The sequence below is a fragment of the Dryobates pubescens genome, chromosome 34, assembly GCF_014839835.1.
Source record: "Dryobates pubescens isolate bDryPub1 chromosome 34, bDryPub1.pri, whole genome shotgun sequence".
NCBI classification, from domain to species: Eukaryota; Metazoa; Chordata; class Aves; order Piciformes; family Picidae; genus Dryobates; species Dryobates pubescens.
In genome coordinates, this window is record NC_071645.1 from 1,875,005 (window position 1) to 1,896,252 (window position 21,248).

A 21,248-nucleotide genomic window follows, 5' to 3' on the forward strand; every position below is an offset into this window, starting at 1 on the left:
ACTCAACAGAAGAAGGTGGTGCAGGGATTCAGAACTTCTCTTCAGTCATCCTTTGTGGAACTCAGTCACTTTAGTCTTGTCACAGAATTTCCTGACTGACTCACAGGGCCTGCCTGGGCAAGTTGGAGGATGTAAGAAGGCAGGAAACAATTCAGAGTTCCATCAAATGGTGTTTCCACTCATCCAAACCAGCTTGGCATTTAGGAGGGAAAAGATAGTAAATGGATACATTCCTGAGGCTGAGCTGTGTCAGATCCCACACAGAAACTATGGTCAAAGGATGGGCTGCAGGGCTGGGGGTGGACTCCCCATGCTGGAGTTTTGCAGTGGGGATGCTCTTTTAGCTTTGATGCTTGAAGAATAAAAGGAAAAGAAGGTTTAGAAGAAGTCACATCCCTTTTTAGACTGTAATATGAGAAAGCTGATGCAGTTGCAGACATGATCTTTGGGCTTTACAAGGGAATCCATTCAGCCCAGAAAATGACCCATCCATTGCCTGACATTTTTAAAGCAAGTTTGATCTCCAGAATGAAGAGTCAGGCCTCAGGCACAAAGCTCCAGTTTGCCTTGTGAAGAATGCTCATCTGTTGCTCAGAGCTAATTTTGGATGCAGCCAGCAGCAGTGAGTGAAACAAAATAAATCTCCCAGGGCTGCATAGAAAGAGGCTGAGCAGCTCCTAAAAAAAGTTACGTGGCACTTCTGCCCAGCACTGCCCAGCAGTGGTTTCCTGTTGTCCTCCATCACTCCTCCAGAAGCACTGAGCAGGCTCCCATTGCCCTCTCGTGCTGTATGTGACAGGGAAGGAATGACTCAGGGCTTGTGTATGCAGCAGAATCCCTGCAGCCAAGGGCAGTGCACATGCTAAGGATGCTCTGGTGGTTCCAGCACTGGGTACTGGATTAAAGCTCAGCTCCTGGCACTGCTGAATGCTTTGTCTGAAGACTCATTGTCTACCTCAGACTTTGATTTCTCTTCCACTGGAGCTGTCCCCATTTCACAGAACCACAGAATGCTTTGGGTTGGAAGGGACCTCCCAAGGTCATCCAGTCCAACCCCCCCTGCAGTCAGCTGGGGCATGTGAGTTAGCTTAACAGAGCACACCTGAGTGCTGTTCCCTTCCTCAACCCCCCCCTGATTTCCTCTTCTATATAAACCCTAAGCAAGCTGCACTAAAGGATGAGTGAGGGGGAATTTGTGTGGGTTCCTCCATCCTTCTCCTCTGTCTGAATGTTGTAGCTTCTTGTACTTTTGTTTCTGCTCTTGGGGGGGGGATCTTTGAAGCTGTCTGTAAAGCCCATATCAGATTTTTCCAGTGCTCTGGCTTAGGAGGTAATGTTGTCTTCCTTGAGTATGAAAGACCTCTCTCATTGGAAGAGTTGCTAACTGTTGAGTGTAATATGCAAGTTGGATATAATAATGAGTTCTGCATTTTAAACTCTTCACTGCTCAGTGTGTGTGGCTTCTAGTAGTGCATTGAATTCATTTTGCTACCCAGAGCTTAATGTATCAGTTGCTTGGCAGCTCTGGGCTCTGTCTGTCACAGCTCATGCAGGTTTTGCAGCATCTATTCTTGGAGCCTGGTAGTGCCTTAATGTTATTAAATCTCTCTAGTGTGGTGTCTCATCTCTACTGATGACTATCCAACAGCTAAAGCACCTGCTGCACTTCCATTTAAAATGAAAGATGAAATTGCTGCTGCAGTTTTCTTCATCACAAGGCTAGTGAAGAGGGAAGACAAGCTGAGCAAGCAGGAAGTGGAGAAATTTGCAGCTAAGCTGACAACAATACTGTTTGAGAAGTACAAGAACCACTGGTACTTGGGCAACCCTTCCAGAGGACAAGCCTTCAGGTAAGAGACCTTTAGTAGCAAGGGAGGGAGAATGGAGCCTTTGCCTAATACTCAAGATGCACTGAGTCCTTCCAGTGTCTGGAGCCCTTACATTGGAAATATGTGATCTAAACCTGCAAGAGAACCACTTGGCTGTCCCTGAAGCTTGAGGACAGATGTGTCACCTCTTCTGAAAGTGGTCTCCCAGGATAGGACTATGGAGTTGTGTGCTTGAGGTGGAATTTTAAGGACAGGTGTCTTGTGTAACCCTCTGGCTTCCTGACTTGCAGAATGTGAGTTGGCTTTGACTTGTGGGGTTGTTGCAACTGCTTTTAATTCCCTTGAGAATGCCTGAAGTGAGCTACTGTGGTTTGTCTCAAAGGCACAACACCTGCTTTGGGTTTATAAATGAGCTGGCTAAGCTAACTTGCTGGTTGGGGTGAGAACTTGCATCAGCAGGCTACATGTGTTGAGAAAACAAATACTGAACTTGAGTGCAGGAGCAGGACCTGCAAAATTGCAGTGAAATCTTAAAACCCATCTGCACCTTGTTCTTGTGTAGGTGCATAAGGATAAACAAGCATCAGGCAAGAGATCCACTGCTGGAGCAAGCTTGTGTGGAGAGTAATGTGGACTTTGATAAGCTTGGCCTGCCAAAAGAGATGACACTGTGGGTTGATCCGTTTGAGGTGTGTTGCAGGTGAGTGGAGCAGCTGTGGCTAACACATCTTTAAGTGCCCTGTGCAAAGCAGATCAGCTCCAAGCCTGTGACTAGGCTCTTAGTGTCTGAGGGTGTGCTTGCAATGTCAGCTGGCTTACTGCTAGTGCAGGCTTGCATTGTTCATTGGTGCTGGGGGAGATCTTGAAGCAGATCATCTTGAGTGCCATTACACAGCACATGCTGGGCACCCAGGCCCAGTCAGTATGGTTTCATCAAGGGCAGGTCCTGCTTGATGAACCTGATCTGCTTTTATGATGAGGTGACCTGCTTTATGGATGAGGGAAGGGCTGTGGGTGTTGTTAACCTGGGCTTTGGTAAAGCCTTTGGCTGTCTCCCACAGCATCCCCCTGGAGAAACTGGCTGATCATGGCTTGGATGGGTGGAAGCTTTGCTTGGTTAAGAACCTACTGAATGGGCCCAAAGAGTGGTGGGGAATGGAGTTAAGTCTGGTTGGCAGCCTGGTGTTCCCCAGGGCTCAGTCCTGGGGCCAGTTCTCTTTAACACCTTTATCAATGATGCAGATAAGGGGATTGAGGTCCCCCTCAGCCAGTCTGCAGGTGACCCTCAATTGGGTTGGTTAGCCTGGAGAAAAGGAGGCTGAGGAGTGGGACCTTGTTGCTCTCTACAGCTCCCTGAAAGGAGGTTGAAACAAGGTGGGAGTCAGTCCCTTCTCCCTTGTAAGAAGTGATAGGAAGAGAGGATGTAGCCTGAAGTTGTGCCAGGGGAGGTTTAGAGCAGAAGAATCCTTTTTGTTGTAAGCATTAAACACTGGAACAGGCCCCCAGGGACATGGTTGAATCCTCTTCCCTGCAGGCATTTAAGAGACACACAGATGTGGTCCTAAGGGCCATGGTATAACACCAGACTTGGGAGAGTTAGATGCTGGTTGGACTCAATGATCTGAATGGGCTCTGTTCTGCTGTGTTCCATCACGTTCAGGTACGGCGAGAAGAATCGGCCCTTCGCAGTTGCACGCTTTGAAGGAGAGGAGAACCCAGAGCTTCCTCAGCAGATCAGCTATGCTGTTGACAGAGCATCTCTAGACTACCATTCTGGTATTTCTTCAGATGAGGAGAGCTCTAGCAAGGAGCCAAAAGCTATCCCTACTGTCAGCAATCCCAACAGTGTCTACCAGGTAAGCGTATGGTGGTACTATGTGGCTTGCAGTGAGAGCTTAGCATCTGCCCTGTAGGTTGCTTCAGGAAGGAAGGGAACTTACAAACTGGTTGTGTGTTGGCAGCCTGCTGGGCCAGGCCTGCTGTCTTGTCCCAGGTGTGTTGGCAGGCTGCTGGGCCAGGCCTGCTCTCATACCCAGCTTTCCCAAACCGATTTTTAACACACTGTCATTTCTTGCTGTTTAGTTCAGTGACTACTGCAAGGCACCCATACAGCCCTGGCCTCAGTATCTTCATAGGAAGACCTATCTGACTGATGGCTCGTGCTATGCCCAGCACAGGGCTTACAAAGCCTACAGGCCAACAGCTGCTTTCACAGGACTGCGTGTTGATAGGTACCACTGGGTCAACACCAAGCGGTAGATGTGTGGCTGCACCTCTTGAAGCACTGAGCTCTGTGGTATGAGGTGAAGGCTGGCACTAGAAAGCTGGAATTAAAAACAAGAAAGCACTTCCTGTCTAATCCCTCTGTCTTCCTGTTGTGCTTGTGAAACCTGTTGTTGTTTTTTTGGGGGGAGTGTTTTATTGTGTGACCTTTTTAAGTGTTTTATTGCTGTGAATACGAGATTGAAAACTTGAATGTGAGGCTTCACTTGTAAGTCAAAAAGGAAATGCATATATCAATAAATCTGCTCATGGGTTTTTTTAAAGCCATCTGATCTGCTCTCAGTGCTCTGAAGGGTGTGTTAAAGCTGTCTGAGCTTTCTAAAGCAAGCCAAAAAGGATAAAGACATCCTTCAAGCTGCTTTGAAGAATGGTCTGCTTTCTTCTGATGAAGTCAGCAGGAGTAGCTGTCCTGTGAGCAAAACATCAACACATCACAAGCAGACTCAGCTCTGCTCCACCTTGAGTAAAGTTTATGTAGATGGAGCTGTGGAAGACTGTCTTGGGGCTCTGGCAGGGCTTTTTCCTTCTTGGTTATAGCTCATAGCCCGAGGGGCACTCATGGTGTAGCTCTCCCATCAGCTTATAGAATGATGGAGCTGGGAATTTGCTGCCAGCCAAGAGCAGCTCTCCCCCACACATCATAAGATGAGTATGCCTGTCCTGACCAGAGAGGAAAGAGATCTTTAGCTGTAGACTCCCTTAAATAGCGAAATACAGCAAAAAAGGACTGGAATAATAGATTGCAATGTCCTGGGGCCAACTGCCTGCCCCCCCCGGGACCCTCTAGCTCTCGGGGGACTTTTCTTTGTGGTTATCCCAACAAACTCTTGACTTCTCTTAACCTACAACACAGCCCAATGCTCCATTGTCCCAAAACAATGACTGTGGCAGGACAGGGTTGATAGCCTTAATGACTCTTGTCTCAAGGTGTGACGTACTTGGTACTTTTGTGACCCTTTTGGTGAAGGTTATGAAAGGACCACACCTTCTGGGGTCTGCCTGTTGCCCCTATCACAGAAGACCCTCTTGGAATGGACACTGACCACCAAGAGCTTGGGTTATTCCTGTGATATCCTTGCTGGATTCAAGGAGTGCTGATCCCTTCTTTGCTTCCCCCCCTCCCCAGAATTCTGTCTGGAGAGGGCACTAAATTCTCTGGAATTCAATGGAGTTCTCTGGAATTCTGAGACTTTGCAGCAATGTTTGTTTGGGGTTTTTTTCACCAGTTGGATATAGGCAGGAATGTGACAGAGGCTGAAGGCTTTTAAATGATTTTTTATTATTACTTAATTAACTTTCACTCAGTTCAAGGAGCCTTGAGTGTGAAGGGGGGGAAAAAAATCACTCTAGTTTTGACCGAGAGAAAAGATTTATTTGAGCTCAAGACCTTGGAACAAAGGCAGAGGACCCAGTGAGAACAAAAGAACCAAACTCTCCCCAGTCTTCCTCTGAGTGCCATCACAACTCTTTGCCCAGGGCTATTTTCTCTTCTAATGAATTGATTTGTTTCACCAGGCAGGCTTTCTCCCAATTAGTTATCTCAAGGTAGTAAGAGAGCAACTCCTCATTGCCTTTACTGTCTAAAAACTGATGTTCATCCTCTATGACATGCACCAACTCCTCAGTCAACACATCCACTTTGTCCTCGAGTTCTGAGGGGGACAAGGAAGCAGAGTTTCCCTCTTCAAACCTAAACAAAATTGGAAAGGAATTCTTAAAATCAGGAAGCAGCTCTCCCACTGTGAGTTTATCTCTGAGAGTTTATCTCTTCCCAGGAGCAAACCAGAAAGACAAATTCCACTGGAACTTTACTTTTCTGTTGCTGAGAAAGGGAGGGGAACTTACAGAGAAGCACTTGGCCTCTGTGACCTATCCTAAGATCAAATCTGTCCTTCATACAACATCCTTAGGTGAAGAAAGGATGCAGAGATTGCCTCACTTTATACTACTATGATGAAGAGCTGTCATGATTTGCTTTGCATCAACCTCCTGGCATTGGTCAGTTGTTGCTGTCTTAACACAAGTCTTAGTGAGACAGAATTAACCAGGTTGGAAAAGACCTCCAAGATCATCAAGTCCAACCTCTCACCCAACACCATCTAACCAACTACACCAGGGTACTAAGTGCCTCATCCAGGCTCTTTGTAAACACCTCCAGTGATGGTGACTCCACCACCTCCCTGGGCAGCACATTCCAATGGCCAATCTCTCTTTCTAGGAAGAATTTCTTCCTGACATCCAGCCTGAACCTCCCTTGCCACATCTTGAGACTGTGTCCTCTTGTTCTGTCATGGGAGAAGAGACCAACCCCCACCTGGCTACAACCTTCCTTCAGGGAGTTGTAGATGACAAGGAGGTCTCCCTTGAGCCTCCTCTTCTCCAGGCTAAGCAACCCCAGCTCCCTCAGCCTCTCCTCACAGGGCTGTGCTCCAGATCCCTCCCCAGCCTCATTGCCCCTCTCTGGACACCTTCCAGCATCTCAATATTGTTCTTAAACAGATAGCTCCTATCCAAGGGCTCTTACCATGTCCTCCATCCAAAGCTGCCCTTTTCAGGGGGGCAGTGCTCTGTTTTGTTCACAAGGAAAGTGTCATTTAGTGGTTCCTCACATTTTCTGTGGAGCAAGAGGCTGTTCTTCATGTGTGAAGCAATAAGCAGAGAGGGGGAGAAAGCAGATCAGTGTTAACTGAGAAAGCCTTTTCATAGGCTCTTTCAATACATTTTTCATGGCTCTCCTGGTGCAGGTTTTTTGTCCTTAATGCACTGAAGCCAAATCATTTTTCTAGGTATGAGATTTGTTTTCATATCAACCAGCCCAGGCCTCCCAGGTGTTCTTATTACCTCCTCAAAGGTTCACCTCAAAAAAAGGTGGGCAAGAAGATTTCTTTCTTTCTTGGAGAATGGTTCTTCCTTTAGCAATATCTGCCTTAGGCCATAAGGGCTAAGAGTCTAGAGCTGAGGACCCAGGTAACTTAGAACATCCTTGTAACAAGTCATGTAGTAAGGCTTCAAGAAGCATTCAGCTTTTGCAACTCCTTACTGCCCAGCACACATCTTTCCAGAGGAGACAATGAGCATATTTCTGTGCTCAAGACCTTGTTTCATCCTTAGACCCTTCATGGCAATGTCAATGATGCACAATTCTAATGTGGGAAAAGAAATGGCAGCATTGGAGTAGATGATCTCTGAGGTCCCTTCCAACTTAAGCCATTCTAGGATATGGAATAGAATTAACCAGGTTGGAAAAGACCTTTGATATCATTAAGTACAACCTCTCACCCAACACCATCTGATCAACTCAACCAAGGCACCAAGTGCCTCATCCAGTCTTATTTTAAACACTTCCAGGGACAGTGACTCTACCACCTCCCTGGGCAGCACATTCCAAGGGCCAATTACTCTCTCTGTGAAGAACTTCTTCCTAACATCCAGCCTGAACCTCCCCTGGCACAGCTTGAGACTGTGTCCTCTTGTTCTGATGCTGGGTTCCTGGGAGAAGAGACCAACCCCCACCTGGCTACAACCTCCCTTCAGATAGTTGTAGAGAGCAAGAAGGTCTCCCCTGAGCCTCCTCTTCTCCAGGCTAAGCAACCCCAGCTCCCTCAGCCTCTCCTCCCAGGGCTGTGCTCCAGACCCCTCCCCAGCTTTGTTGCCTGTCTCTGGACACCTTCCAGCATCTCAACCTCTTTCCTAACCTGAGGGGCCCAGAACTGGACACAGGACTCAAGGTGTGGCCTAACCAGTGCTGAGTGCAGGGGCAGAATGACTTCCTTGTTCCTGCTGGCCACACTGTTCCTGATGCAGACCAGGCTGCTCCAGTAGACAAGTTGATGTTGTTTTCAGAGCTGCAACTTATGCTGCAGAAGCAGAGAGAAGAGCTGCCAGCAGAGATGGGATGCATGGATGCAGATCAAGATGGATGTGTTGCAGATAGAGCAAGAGAAGACAAGAAGAGAGAAACCTCCCAGAGAGACACTTCTGTGGTAGCACAAAGCAGTAGCAGCAGACTCCAGGAGCCAGTGCAGCCTGGTGGCCACATATATTGTAATAGGAATTGTTTTGCAGCCTAAGAAATATTAGAGGCCTCCAACTCCAAACCTGAAGTTTCACATGGCCATGACTAAAATTAGGGATAGAATACTAAGCAGTCAGTTTGTTCTTCCTGAGCTCTACCTGCTGCTTTGCCTTCAAGTAAGCTTCTCTCATTGTGGTTGCAGGAACCTTCTCCTCTTCTGGCTTTCTCAGTGCCTTTATCCAAAGGTTTTTCAGTGAGGATACTTCACTTGTAATCTTGTGGTATAGAGTTTTGACCTGAGGTAGAAAGAAAATCAGTAAGTACAACAGAAGAATGTTGTATTAGAAGGGCAAGAGGTGATCTGGGCATGCTGGTGTCTGAGGTCTCAGCATTAAACACCTTGGTGCTAGCTTGGCTCAGGGTACGGTCGTTTCTCCGTGCTACTCATCTGTGAGCTGCTCGCTGTAATGCCAGCTCCCTCTGCTGTCCTTTAAACCACAGTTGGAAGGGACCTTCAAGATCACCCAGTTCCAACCCCCTGCCATGGGCAGGGACACCTCCCACCAGCCCAGCTTGCTCAACCTGACCTTGAACACCTCCAAGAATGGGGCAGCCACAACCTCCCTGGGCAACCTCTTCCAGTGTCTCCCCACCTTTACTGCCAAGAATTTCTTCCCCATCTCCAGTCTAACTCTTCCCTCCTCAAGCTTCAATCCATTCCCTCTCATTCTGTCACTGCAAGCCCTTGTAGAAAGTCCCTCCCTAGCTTTCTTGTAGGCATCTTCAGACACTGGAATGAAGTTAGCTGAGTATCACAGGTAGGTTCAACAGCAGGGCTGTGAAATGCTATCCCTTGGGTTTCAGTGGAGAAATCACTCTGAGATCCAAGCAGCAATGTGGCTCCAGGGCTCTGCTATTGTGTAGTCATTTATTTGTGTTTACCTTCCATTTACTCTGCAGCTCTCAAGTGTTTCACAGAATCACCAAGGTTGGAAGAGACCTCAAAGATCATCAAGTCCAACCTGTCACCACAGTCCCCATGACTAAACCATGGCACCAAGTGCCACGTCCAACCCCCTCTTGAACACCTCCAGGGAGGGCTAGGAAATCCACATGATTTTCACTTTACAGGTGAAGAATTGAAGCTGGAAGGTGAAATCACTTCCCCAAAACAATATCAGTTCAGGGCAGAGCCACAAGAACAATAAAATGTTCTGCCTTGAGCTCAATGATTTCCAACCCCCCCCCCCCCCCCCGGACTGTGTTCTGAGTTACAAAGAAGATGCTTAGCACTATGAGTGGTCTCTGTGTTTTGTGTCCTAAAAGGAGGAAAACTGAAATAAAACATCTACTTAAGAGTCCCAGGGGAATGAGACAATGGTGACAAGTGAAATGACGTCTTTTAGGCCCTGTCAGCATAATATGAGTACCCTCAGGCCACCACTTACCTCTTCTTTGAAATGGTCCAGTTTGCTTGTGACAGCTAGGGACTGTCTCAGCAGGAGTTCAAAGAACACCTTGGTATTAAATGACTCGAGGTCTATCTGTTCTTCGGGCTCCCAGGCATCGCGCCTCTTCAGAAAGCAGGCTGCAAGAGGCACATGCCTTGATTAGGATTCTTTGCATGTAAATCGCTGCCCTTAGCAGCTCGCCGCGGGGTTCTGGCTCCGTGATCTGCGAGCGAGCAGGCAGCTCCGCTATTGTGTAGCCTTTTTGTTACCTGACCCGTCCCAGCGCTGCTGCAAGACTCGACATCCACACTACCTTTGTTTTGCAGCGAGGGGTGATGCTTTTTGACGGAAAAGACTGCTGACACCTCGGAGGAGTAGCTGTCCAGGTTATACTTCAGCTGCTGCCTCCGGAATGGAGGGCTGGGAGTGCCTTTCTGTGACCAGCTAAGCCTCTGACAAAGAAGCTGCAAAGCACAGCCAGATTAAACAGGTAAGTTCCTTTCCTTGTTTTGCCACGTTCTGCTGGTGTGATTCACACATTATTCACCCCACAAAGCAGGATGCATCATCCCTTGGTAGGCAAAGAACCTGAGGGTCTAAGTAACTGTTACTTACTGTCAGTCCCACAGAGGCAATAAGCAGCAGGAGAAGTCCTATGATGACTCCAGCGATTGCTGCCCAGTCAGGTTTCAGCAGGAGGTCTTGCTTCTGGGCAATGCCCATCTGCACAGCATATCTGGGGGTGGTGGGGAAGAAGGGCCCCTCTTCATAACACTGTCCTCCAGGTGGCATGACCCTGATGTACTTCATGAGGTGAGCATAAATAACAGAAAGGCTGAGCTGAACACCCATGCTGATCCAGACATCAAGGGCTGGTTTGTTTGTTACCTTAGGTCAAAGCTTTTCAGCAGCTTCACCATTTTGCACTTAAATATGCCTGGATCAGCAATGGTGTGGCCAGCAGGAGCAGGGATCAGGCCCCTGTACTGGGCACTGCTGAGGCCACACCTTGAATACTGGGTTTAGTTTTGGGCCTCTCACTCTGAGAAGGACATTGAGGGCTGGAGCAGGTCCAGAGAACGGCACCGAAGCTGGGGAAGGGTCTGGAGAACAGGCCTGTGGAGGAGCTGCTGAGGGAGCTGGAGGTGGTTCAGTCTGGAGAAGAGGAGGCTGAGGGAGACCTCATTGGTCTCTGCACTTCTCTGAAAGGAGGTTGCAGTGAGGTGGAGGTTGCAGTGAGGTGCGGGTTGGCCTCTTCTCCCTGGTCTCAGGTGATGGAAGGAGAGGAAATGGCCTGAAATTGTGCTAGGGGAGGGTTAGGTTGGAGAGGAGGAAAAATGTCTTTGCTGCAAGGGTGGTCAGGGATTGGCACAGGCTGCCCAGGGAGGTGGTGGAGTCCCCATGCCTGGAGGGGTTCAGGAAACCTGTGGCCATGGCACTTTGGGACAGAGTTTGGTGGCCATGGTGGTTTTTGGTGGAAAACAGAGAGAGGATTCCTTGATACAAACCATTTTTTTGTGCTGGTTGCTGCTGAGCTGTAGCACATAGGTACCAGGGTACTGGAACTGGAAAAAGAAGAGGAGGAAATTTTGGGAGGCCTCTTTTATTTCCTCTCTGAGGCTTCGAAGCTCTCCCCAGTCAAATTCGGCGTTGGTGTTGTACAGGTTGTTTCTAGGAGCAAAAGTACAGCAGTTGGTATCTTGTCACTATCCAGTGCAGGCTCAAAACCACAGCAGGCTTTTATTAAGGCACAGTTGTCACTTAAGGTTCATCCATATCACTGAATAACTGAGGATCAGTGGAGTTAGGCACTGAACTTCTAATGGTCTTCAAACTGTTCCCCCTTGTCCTGTCTCCAGACACCCTCATGGAAAGTCCCTCTGCAGCCTTCCTGTAGGATCCTTTCAGCTGTTGCAAGGCAGATCTGAGGTCTCCCTGGAATCTTATTTTCTCCAAGCTGAACACCCCCAGCTCCCTCAGCCTGTCCTTATAGCAGAGGTGCTGCAGCCCTTGGATCATCTCTGTGGCCCCCTCTGGACTCACTCCAGCAAGGGAAAATTGCAGCCTTGTTCTTTGTAGCCTAAGTGGAAGGGCATTAGCTGACATCTCCCACACTCAGCATTTGTACTTACACATCATACACTGGGTAGTGCTCCTGGGAGACAATGAACACGATGACAACATTAACACTGATGCAGGTGGTAGGGTTTAAGATGCCAGTCAACACAGTTTTTGGTGTGGAGTTTGAAGGTCTCAGGTTTTGTACCCAGGCAGATTCATTCTTAACTGTAAAAGCACAAATCTTGTGGTGAGACTCTGGCACAGGCTGCCCAGGGAGGCTGTGGATGCTCCCTCCCTGGAGGTGTTCAAGGCCAGGCTGGATGAGGCCTTGAGCAAGCTGGGCTGGTGGGAGGTGTTCCTGCCCATGGCAGGGGGTTGGAACTGGATGATCTTTGAGGTCCCTTCCAACCCAAACCATTCTATGAATCTCTGGAGATGGTTGATAAGACAAAGCACAACTAAATCTTAGAGCAGCTGTGTTAAATAGGTGCTGTGGAGATTCAGAGGAGAACTTACCTGCAGCTGCTGCTGGAGAAGGTCTGTTCTTGTGGTGTGAGGAAGCCTCACTTAGCACAATGAGGTTGTGGAGCAGTTGTGGGTCAGGATTATACACCCCCAAAAATCCTTTCCCTGAAGCAGTGTGAAAAGCATTGGTCACTTTTGCTTACCCACTCCCCAAAGGACCCCCAGGGAAGACCTACAAAACCTAAAGCCAAGAGGTATTTTCCCCCCCTCCCTCTTCTGACAGGGCAGTGTTTGTGCTTTCCCTTACCACTCATTTTCACCATGTGTGCTGGGTGGCTGTATTTGCTTTGTTCTGAAGGGCAGACATCTCTCCAAGAGAAATAGGGTCCCAGGAGAACTGTTCTTAATTCTTCTAAGGAAACAGCAGTCTGGCAGAAAGAGAGTTCAGGAGGATTTTTACCTGGAGCAGCCACACAGTTGCAATATAAAGGTTTTAAGAGCTGCTTTCTGTATTTATCTAATTAAAAAGAGGAATGAGGCTGTTCTGTGCTTAAAAGATGATTCACAGAATGCTTTGTGTTGGAAGGGACCTTCAAGATCATCCAGTTCCAACCCCCTGCCATGGGCAGGGACACCTCTCACCAGCCCAGCTTGCTCAAGGCCTCATCCAGCCTGGCCTTGAACACCTCCAGGGAGGGGACATCCACAGCCTCCCTGTTCCCTCACTCTAAAGAACATAAATCACTAAAGGACTAGCAAACCCAGGTAGGCTGTGTGGAACTAGCTGCAGCTTTTACCTTGCTCCCATTCCTGTAAGTGAGAAGCAGCTGAACATTTTTCTCTGCACAAGTGACTTGCAGAATAGCTTTTTGTTGCCTTCTGCACTGAGAGTTGCAAACATTCTCCAGGCTGTCAGTCTGGCAAATGCAGAGGCCAAGAACCTTGTCATAGCCCTGATAATCTCTGGGGACAGCACAGACCTGCAGGAAGAACAGAAGGATAAAACAGCAGTGCAAGTGATGCTCCTCAACTGAGAAGGGAAATTAGGGCTTCCTATTGCAGGTGGAAGAAAGAGGCAATAAAAGCCTCCTGTGAGAGCACCACTAACACTTGGTTGCCATGGTGTCTGTTCCTTCTGGAGGTAGAGTTTGGAAGTTGCCTTTTAGGGGCTGTTTCTGCAAGGTCTTTGGATTTGACTAAAGCAGAAACTGAAATACCTTCTCTGAGCAGTACTGAGCCCATTCCTTCTTGGTCAAACATTGTCCTTCCTGGTTTCTGGAGGCTGAGTCTCTGCAGATATCATATGTTTGTCTGACACAGTGCCTCCCATCACTTAAGGACCTCAAGTAACCTGGAGGGCACATGCAGTGAGCATCACGGGGCTGGAAGGAAAGAGAGGTTTTGGGCAGGAGCCTGCAGTCTCATGCAGATACTCTTCTGGACCTTGCTGCATTCAGCAGTCACAGAGCAATGCCAGGTTGGAAGGGACCCCAAGGCTCATCTGCTCCAACCTTTATAGGTGAGAGTGGAGTTGCAATGAGCTGGCCCAGCACCCTGGCAAGCTGAGTCTTCAAACTGACCAGTGGAGGCCACTGACCACTGCCTCCCTTGGGAGATGATTCCAATGTCTGACTCTTCTCATGGGGAAATGTTTTCCCCCAGAGTCCAGTGGGAATCTCCCCAGCAGTACCTTTACCCCATCACCCTTTGTCTTCCCCATGGGATTCTTTGTCAAAAGGGAGTCTACATCCTTCTGGTAGCCACCCTTTATGTACTGGCCCATGGTGATAAGGTCTCCCCTAAGCCTTCTCTTCTCAAGGCTGCACAGCCCCAGCTCCCCAAACCCTTCCTCACGTGGAAGGGCTGCCAGGCCTCTGACCATTCTTGCTGCACCTTATGTTAGCAGGTCAGATGAAGCTGGTGCCCATACACATACCCTTTAGCTTCCAGTGAAGGACTGATATAGCCCTGAAGAACTTTAGACTGTTTTTAGATCTGTCCCCCTCCCCACAGATCTAATTGGCAAGGAGCTGTAGGACTGAGGGCTGTCAGTGCTAAAGAAAGAGACCGAGTAAGGCAGGGCAGGGGAGGTAAAGGGAATGAATGAAGTGTGGAGCAATACAGATGTGCATGAGGACTGAACAGCTGCTGTACCTGGAACACTTGACCCTTGCCAAGGCAGATACAGGTCTCTTGCCCCTCTGCAGGCTGCACTGCCTGTGAGCCACATGGCAGACATGCATTTTGGCCAGGCATGGGGTTAAAGAAATCCACTGGGCACAGGGAGCAGCTGTGCGCTGCCGGCGCCGCTCCTTCCGAGCGAAACGTTCCTGGGGGACATGGGACTGCTGTGATGCTTCCTTCAGGGCAGAAATAGCCTTGGAACAGCAGGAAAAAATGTTGGCACAGAATTACAGAAACATTCAGGTTGGAAAAGACCTCAGAGATCATCCAAGTCCAACCTACTACCTAATAGCTAACACCTCCTAACAACTAAACCACGGCTCCAAGTGCCACATCCAAGCCTTTTCTGAACAGCTCCAGGGTTGGTGACTCCACCACCTCCCTGTGCAGTGATCCCAGTGCCTGACCACTCCTGCTGGGAAAATAGGTTTCCTGCTGTCCAGTCCAAACCTCCCCTGGTGCAGCTTGAGGCTGTTCCCTCTTGTTCTATCTCTGATGACCTGTGAGAAGAGATCAGCACCAACCCCTTCACAACCTCTTTCCAGGTAGCTGCAGACAACAATGAGGCCTCCCCTCAGCCCCCTCCAAACTAACCATCCCCAGCTCACTCAGTCACCCCTCATCAGATTTATTCCCAGGCCCTTCCCCAGCTCCCTGCCTTCCCCTGCTCCAGCTCCCAGAGGAGCAAGGCTCTGGGTCTCTCTGTCCTGGCTTTCTGAGGAGTTCAGCTGAGCATTGTGCATGGGATCCCATCAGCCTGAGACAGATTCGTGGGAGATGCTAGGCTCCCCTAAAAGCATTGTACTATGCTAAGTCCTAATAGACAGCTGCTCTCTGGGTCTCTCCTGGCTGTGGACACAGGACTTCTTTCTTTTTCTGGCTGCTGAAATTCCTGCCCAGTTGCCCATAGGGTGACCCAAGCCAGGGAGACACTGCTGGGGAAGCTGTGGGTGCTGGAGCATCTTGGCTTTGAACTTCAGGCCAGGAGAGCACATCTCACTGCACTGCCCAGGCATGAGCCACCCCTGGCCAAAACCATCTGCTCCTTTCACAGTTTTTCTTCTGTGATGCTGATGGATGACTTAGTTCCTTGCCAGTCCAATATTGGAGCTAACACAACCCCTAAATCAGCAAAATGAATCCTGTTCAATAACTGTTCCCCCATTTCAGTATTGTTTTACTCTCCAGTACAGAAAGGAAGCCTTTTGATGTATTACAAGCAAAATGAATGCTCCCCACTTGTTGTTTAAGTTTCCTTACCCTTTACAACATGAATCTCAGCAAGCCCAATTGATTACCTAAGAGCTCCTCTTGTATTCAGCCAAATTAAAGTCATCTTTATGGAGCAGAGTGGGGCTCAGCAGCATTCTAAAGAAGGTATAAACCTCAGGAAAATGATCTAGGAATACCTGCTGGACAAATGGGGAGATTCTCTTCTCTCTTGCAGTAACCTCCACCTTGACAGTCCTCGTTACTTTGAGGTTGTAGCTCTCCATTGTCACAGGGTAAGCTTGCAAAGGCAGAGAAAACGAGGAAGAGGAGGAGAGCCATTTCTCTGTGGCACCAAGCAGTGTGGATTGCCAAACAGGCACAAGGAGAGCATTGCTTTCAGCCCCTGAATATTTAATGGTCAGTGGAAGCTCAGGCTGTGTTGGTGTAAAATATTGATGGCTGTTATCTGAGCCTGTTGTACTCCCCTGCAGGTCACCTCTCAGAAGCTGTTCTCTGTGCAGTCTGAAGATTTCACATCTGAAACATGACCACTGCTGCACAGGTAAGTGCTTGGTTTGTGACTGTAGGCAATTTGCTGCTGTGCTTCAGTGTTTTCAGGGTCCCTACAGCAGCCACCACGTCTCAAAGTCTGTGAATCCTTGCTTACCACCAGGGCTGATCTGTTAGCACAGGATGTGATGAGTTTTCTTTTTGGAACAAAGTGTGTGGTTTATCACAGAATCACAGCATGGGAGGGGTTGGAAGGGAACTCCAGAGAACATAGAGTCCAACCCCCCCTGCCAAAGCAGAATCACCCAGGCCAGGTCACACAGGAACACATCCAGATGGGTATTGAAAGCCTCCAGAGAAGGAGGCTCCACAGCCTCTTTGGGCAGCCTGCTCCAGGAGCCTCACAGAAGTTTCTCCTGCTGTTGAGGAGGAACATCCTGGGTTCTGCACGTTCTGTGCTCTGTGTTTATGATGAGCACACCCCAAAAGCTGTTGCTGTCGGTCTCTTCGTGGTGTTTGCTGTAGGAAACGGAGCTACTCGTGGCTGCTTTGTCCTCTCTGCTCAAGATCCGGGGGCAGACCCTAGAGGGCAGCTGAGGGACTTGCTGTGGGGCTCTCCCCTCTTTCCCCGTTTCCGAGGGCGGCCAGCAGGGGGCTCCCAACACAAGAAGGACAAGGTCCTGTTGGAGAGGCTCCAGGGGAAGCCACCGAGATGCTCAGAGGGCCGGAGAGCCTCTCCTGCAGAGACCCAAGCCGGCAGCCGTCGGGTGTCGGTTTGCTTTAATCTGCTCCAAGGGAATTTCTGAATCCCAGCTGCCCAGGGTTGGCTCAGGACACTGGACTGTGACAGCTGCCTGGGGATGTGGTGGAGGTCTCTGGAAGCATTCAGGAACAGACTGGGTGTGGCCCTGGATGGAGGTGTCCCTGCGGACTGCAGGGGGGTTGGACACGATCTTTGGGGGTCTCTTCCAACCTGATGCAATCTGTAACAAAAGGCAGCTGCTATCCTGGCCCTCTGCCTGCGGGAAGGAGCTGGCATTTGTCTTGCAGAGACTTCTCTTTTCTGGTGCAGTATTTCACTAGATGTCCAGGAGCTTTTCTGGTTGATATTTCACCTTGCTGTCCTCTGCTTGTACCTCCTGTGGCCCTACTTAATGCAGAGGCATTTCTTAAAGATCCTTCAGACAACTCTTAAGTTCAAAGAGCTGCAGCTGGGTGAACTTCCAGAGGCGTTTGCAATGGCAATCACTGTTCCAGTGGCTAGGCAGCCTGGAGAAAGAGATGGGAAGTAAGAGAGGATGATCTCAAAGGTCTCTTCCAAGCTGGTTAATTCTATTCTATCCTAATCAGAGAGGAGATATTGATTTAACTTTGTGCAAAAGTTAGGACTGCATCTTAACTGCCAGTGTGCAGCTGGCCAGAAATTGCCTGTTCTCTGTGTTTTCAGGAAAGACTTAGCTGATGCAGCACTTTTTTTAATGCAGTGCTGGCTGGAGTCCCCTGACCAAAGCTGCTCTGCAGGGCAGTGTGCAGCACAGCAGCCATTAAACAGTTTGCTGCTTAAAGCAGGATTTGCTTAGACCTGAATTCCCTGCACTTTAAAGCAAGGTTTACTTAGACCTGAGTTCCCTGCACTTTAAAGCAAGGTTTACTTAGCCCTGAATTCCCTGCACTTTAAAGCAAGGTTTACTTAGACCTGAGTTCCCTGCACTTTTGAAGCAGGATTTACTTAGCCCTGAATTCCCTGCACTTTAAAGCAAGGTTTACTTAGCCCTGAATTCCCTGCACTTTAAAGCAGGATTTACTTAGCCCTGAATTCCCTGCACTTTAAAGCAAGGTTTACTTAGCCCTGAATTCCCTGCACTTTAAAGCAAGGTTTACTTAGCCCTGAATTCCCTGCACTTTAAAGCAGGATTTACTTAGCCCTGAATTCCCTGCACTTTAAAGCCAGGTTTACTTAGCCCTGAATTCCCTGCACTTTAAAGCAAGGTTTACTTAGCCCTGAATTCCCTGCACTTTAAAGCCAGGTTTACTTAGACCTGAATTCCCTGCACTTTAAAGCAAGGTTTACTTAGACCTGAGTTCCCTGCACTTTAAAGCAGGATTTACTTAGCCCTGAATTCCCTGCACTTTAAAGAAGGATTTACTTAGCCCTGAATTCCCTGCACTTTAAAGCAAGGTTTACTTAGACCTGAGTTCCCTGCACTTTAAAGCAAGGTTTACTTAGCCCTGAGTTCCCTGCACCTCAAATCACAATCCAAAGCATTCCCACTCTGTGGCTGTCTAGTGCTGGAAGTGCCCAAACTCATCTCTTTGAGTCTGCATTCCCTAAACACAGAGACCTCATCTCTGAGCATGCCTGGAACTGCCCCCATTGGCGAAATCCTGTGCATAGGTCCTGCCTAAAACAGATTGGAATGCAGGAACTAGCTGTGATTCTGCCTCTTCACTTGTCCCCTGCAGGGCTTGGCTTTGGTACCTAGGTCTCAGGGCACACCTAGTAAGCTCTGGTAATTGCCAAGTTGAGGGCACTCATTCCTTCTCCTCCTCCTTTGTAGTTTTGGTTTTGTTATTTTGGTTTGTCCTCATTTTTTTTTGACTCAATAGGGGAGGGCAGGCAAGGCTGCTTGCAGCCAGAGGACTACAGCACATACAAGAAAGGTTTCTGGGCAGCTTTCAAGAATGGTTTAGCATTTCAGAGTAATTTTTCCAGGGCGACAAGCTGAGGTTGATAGCTGCTTGGGAGCTCTTTGTGGAAGAAAGACATTCATTTGGTACTGAAATGCTCTGGAAAATATCCCTCCTCTGGGGAGGCTCAGGGGAGACCTTATTGCTGTCTACAGCTACCTGAAGGGAGGGTGTAGCCAGGTGGGGGTTGGCCTCTTCTCCCAGGCAAGCAGCACCAGAACAAGAGGACACAGTCTCAAGCAGTGCCAGGGGAGGTGTAGGCTTTATCTTAGAAAGAATTTCTTCTCAGCAACAGAGATTGCCCTTTGGAATGTGCTGCCCAGGGTGGGGTTGATGTCCCTGGAGGTGTTTAAGAAAAGCCTGGATGAGGCACTCAGTGCCATGGTCTGGTTGATTAGTTAGGGTTGGGTGATGGGTTGGATTGGATGATCTTGGAGGTCTCTTCCATCCTGGTTGATTCTGTGATTCTACATAAATAAGCACAGATCCAGACAAAGCCACCTGCCAGCCAAGGTCCATGGAGCTGGAACACTCACACAGGCATGTCCTTTCCATCCTTTCCTTTCCCCAGCAAAGCTTCTGTCCACATTTCTTACCTCATAAGGTTTTTGCCAGTCTGTATCAGTGAGCAGAGGGAGGGGAGCAAAGAGCAGCCCCTAGAGGAATGACTGCCTTAGGGCAGCTGCTCAGCTGGAGCTGTGCAGCTGCTCATCTCTTGGTGTAGACACAGCAGTGAGTAGCTCTGTGGCTGTGTTCAGCTCCTTCCCCCCAGCTGTGCATCTGTATTTCAGCCAGCTGTTAGCAGGCTCTGGTCCCACTGCCTTTCTGTTCTGGTGCTGGATTGGTTTTCTCCTCAGGGAAGCCTAGATTGGGCAAGGCTCCCAGCCCTGCCTCTGATAGAGTCACCAAAACAGACACATCCAGATGAGTCCTGAAAGTCTCCAGAGCAGGAGGCTCCACAGCCTCTCTGGGCAGCCTGCTCCAGGGCTCCAGCACCCTCACACCAAAAATCTTTCTCCTCATGTTGAGGTGGAACTGCCTGGGTGGCAATTTGTGCCCATTGCCCCTTGTCCTGTCACAGGACACCATTGAAAAGAGCCTGACCCCAGCTTCTTGCCCCCCAGCCTTCAGATACCTACAAACATTGATCAGATCTCCTCTCAGCCTTCTCTTCGCCAGGCTTAAAGAGCCCCAGGGCTCTCAGCCCTTCCTCACCAGACAGATGTGTCAGTCCCTTCATCATCCTCATAGCCTCCTTTGGGCACTCTCTAGTCCATCCCTGTCCCTCTGGGACTGGGGTTTCATGGGCAGAGAACACATGAGGAAGCTTTCCTGCACCCAGGGATTGTTTGGCGGTGATGCGTCTGGCCACGATTTGCTGCAGGAACCAGCCTCTGTCTGGTGGTGATGTGTCTTGGAGCAGGAAGCAGCTTGGGACAGTGTTTCCCATTTATGGGGCTGGTGAACAGCCACACAGCTTCCTTGTTCAACAGAACTGATAAACATGGTTGCTGTGTGTGTGTCAAGCTGCTGCTTTCCTGGCAGGGGCTGGCAGTTTGCTGTCTCCATGACGTGTTGTGTGACTCGTAGCAAGACCAAGGATCGGTGCCTGAAGCGTTCACTCTCAAAGGCCTTGCCAACACAGTGACTCTTCAGTCAGTACCTACCTGAACTTTACATTCCACCACAGGGGGAGGCTGACTACAATAAATTCCAGCTTTTCTTTTTCTTCTTTTAGAGGCTCAGCAGCCTCTAAAAGCATCATATTACTGAACAGAGAAACTGGAGAGTTCACACCTTCTCAGATAGCTCCTGAAGAGAGCAGAGCAGCCCCTTGCTGATCTTAGAATCATAGAAGGTTGGAAAAGACCTCAAAGATCATCAAGTCCAACCTGTCACCCAACACCTCCTGACTAACTAAACCATGGCTCCAAGTGCCACATCCAATCCCCTCTTGAACGCCTCCAGGGATGGTGACTCCACCACCTTCCTGGGCAGCAATGTGTTTGTGAGACCCCTAGCAAAACCCTTGCTTTTATTTCTCTGTAAAACTGAACCAATGTTTCTCTGCAGCAGATCACACTCAGGCTGTGATCACACAACCACAGGTGGTGTGTGTCCTTCTGCAAATATTTGACCAACCTACTCCATGGTGACAGTGGTGGTGGTGGTGGTTTGTTTTGCCACACAAACTCAGTTCTCCTGATGAATGTTGGCAGGAGCCTTTGACTCAGCTCAAGAAGGTCACTTACCTTCAGATGGTGCTTACTTTACAGTCATCTGGGGTTCTGGAAGAGAAACTAATGCAAATGCTGAACTAATTTAAAAGACTTCCAGTGAAAGGCTGGGCTGTGACAGCTGGCACAAAGCCAAGGTAATATCACAGAATCAACCAGGCTGGAAAAGATGTCAGAGATCATCAAGTCTAATCTACTACCTAATCCCTAACACCTCCTGACAACTAAACCATGGCTCCAAGTGCCACATCCAAGCCTTTTTTGAACACCTCCAGGGAAGGTGACTCCACCACCTCCCTGGGCAGCACATTCC

The 21,248-nt window shown here is 49.0% G+C and overlaps 1 protein-coding gene across 1 annotated transcript; it reads left to right on the forward strand.

Moving 5' to 3' along the window:
* The first annotated feature begins 1,654 nt into the window (after positions 1–1,654).
* BTG4 (BTG anti-proliferation factor 4) lies at positions 1,655–4,088 on the forward strand. Its single transcript, XM_009900889.2, has 4 exons — positions 1,655–1,850; positions 2,392–2,529; positions 3,490–3,685; positions 3,912–4,088. The coding sequence occupies exons 1-4, from the start codon at positions 1,678–1,680 to the stop codon at positions 4,086–4,088; spliced, it is 684 nt and encodes a 227-aa protein (XP_009899191.2). The 5' UTR covers positions 1,655–1,677.
* Positions 4,089–21,248: the final 17,160 nt, after the last annotated feature.

Excerpts from the sequence above, each read along its gene's own strand:
- BTG4 (XM_009900889.2), top strand. The coding sequence starts at position 1,678 with ATGAAAGATGAAATTGCTGCTGCAGTTTTCTTCATCACAAGGCTAGTG. Across the intron at positions 1,851-2,391 it reads TCCAGAGGACAAGCCTTCAG|GTGCATAAGGATAAACAAGC; the intron begins GTAAGAGACCTT and ends GTTCTTGTGTAG. Across the intron at positions 2,530-3,489 it reads CCGTTTGAGGTGTGTTGCAG|GTACGGCGAGAAGAATCGGC; the intron begins GTGAGTGGAGCA and ends CATCACGTTCAG.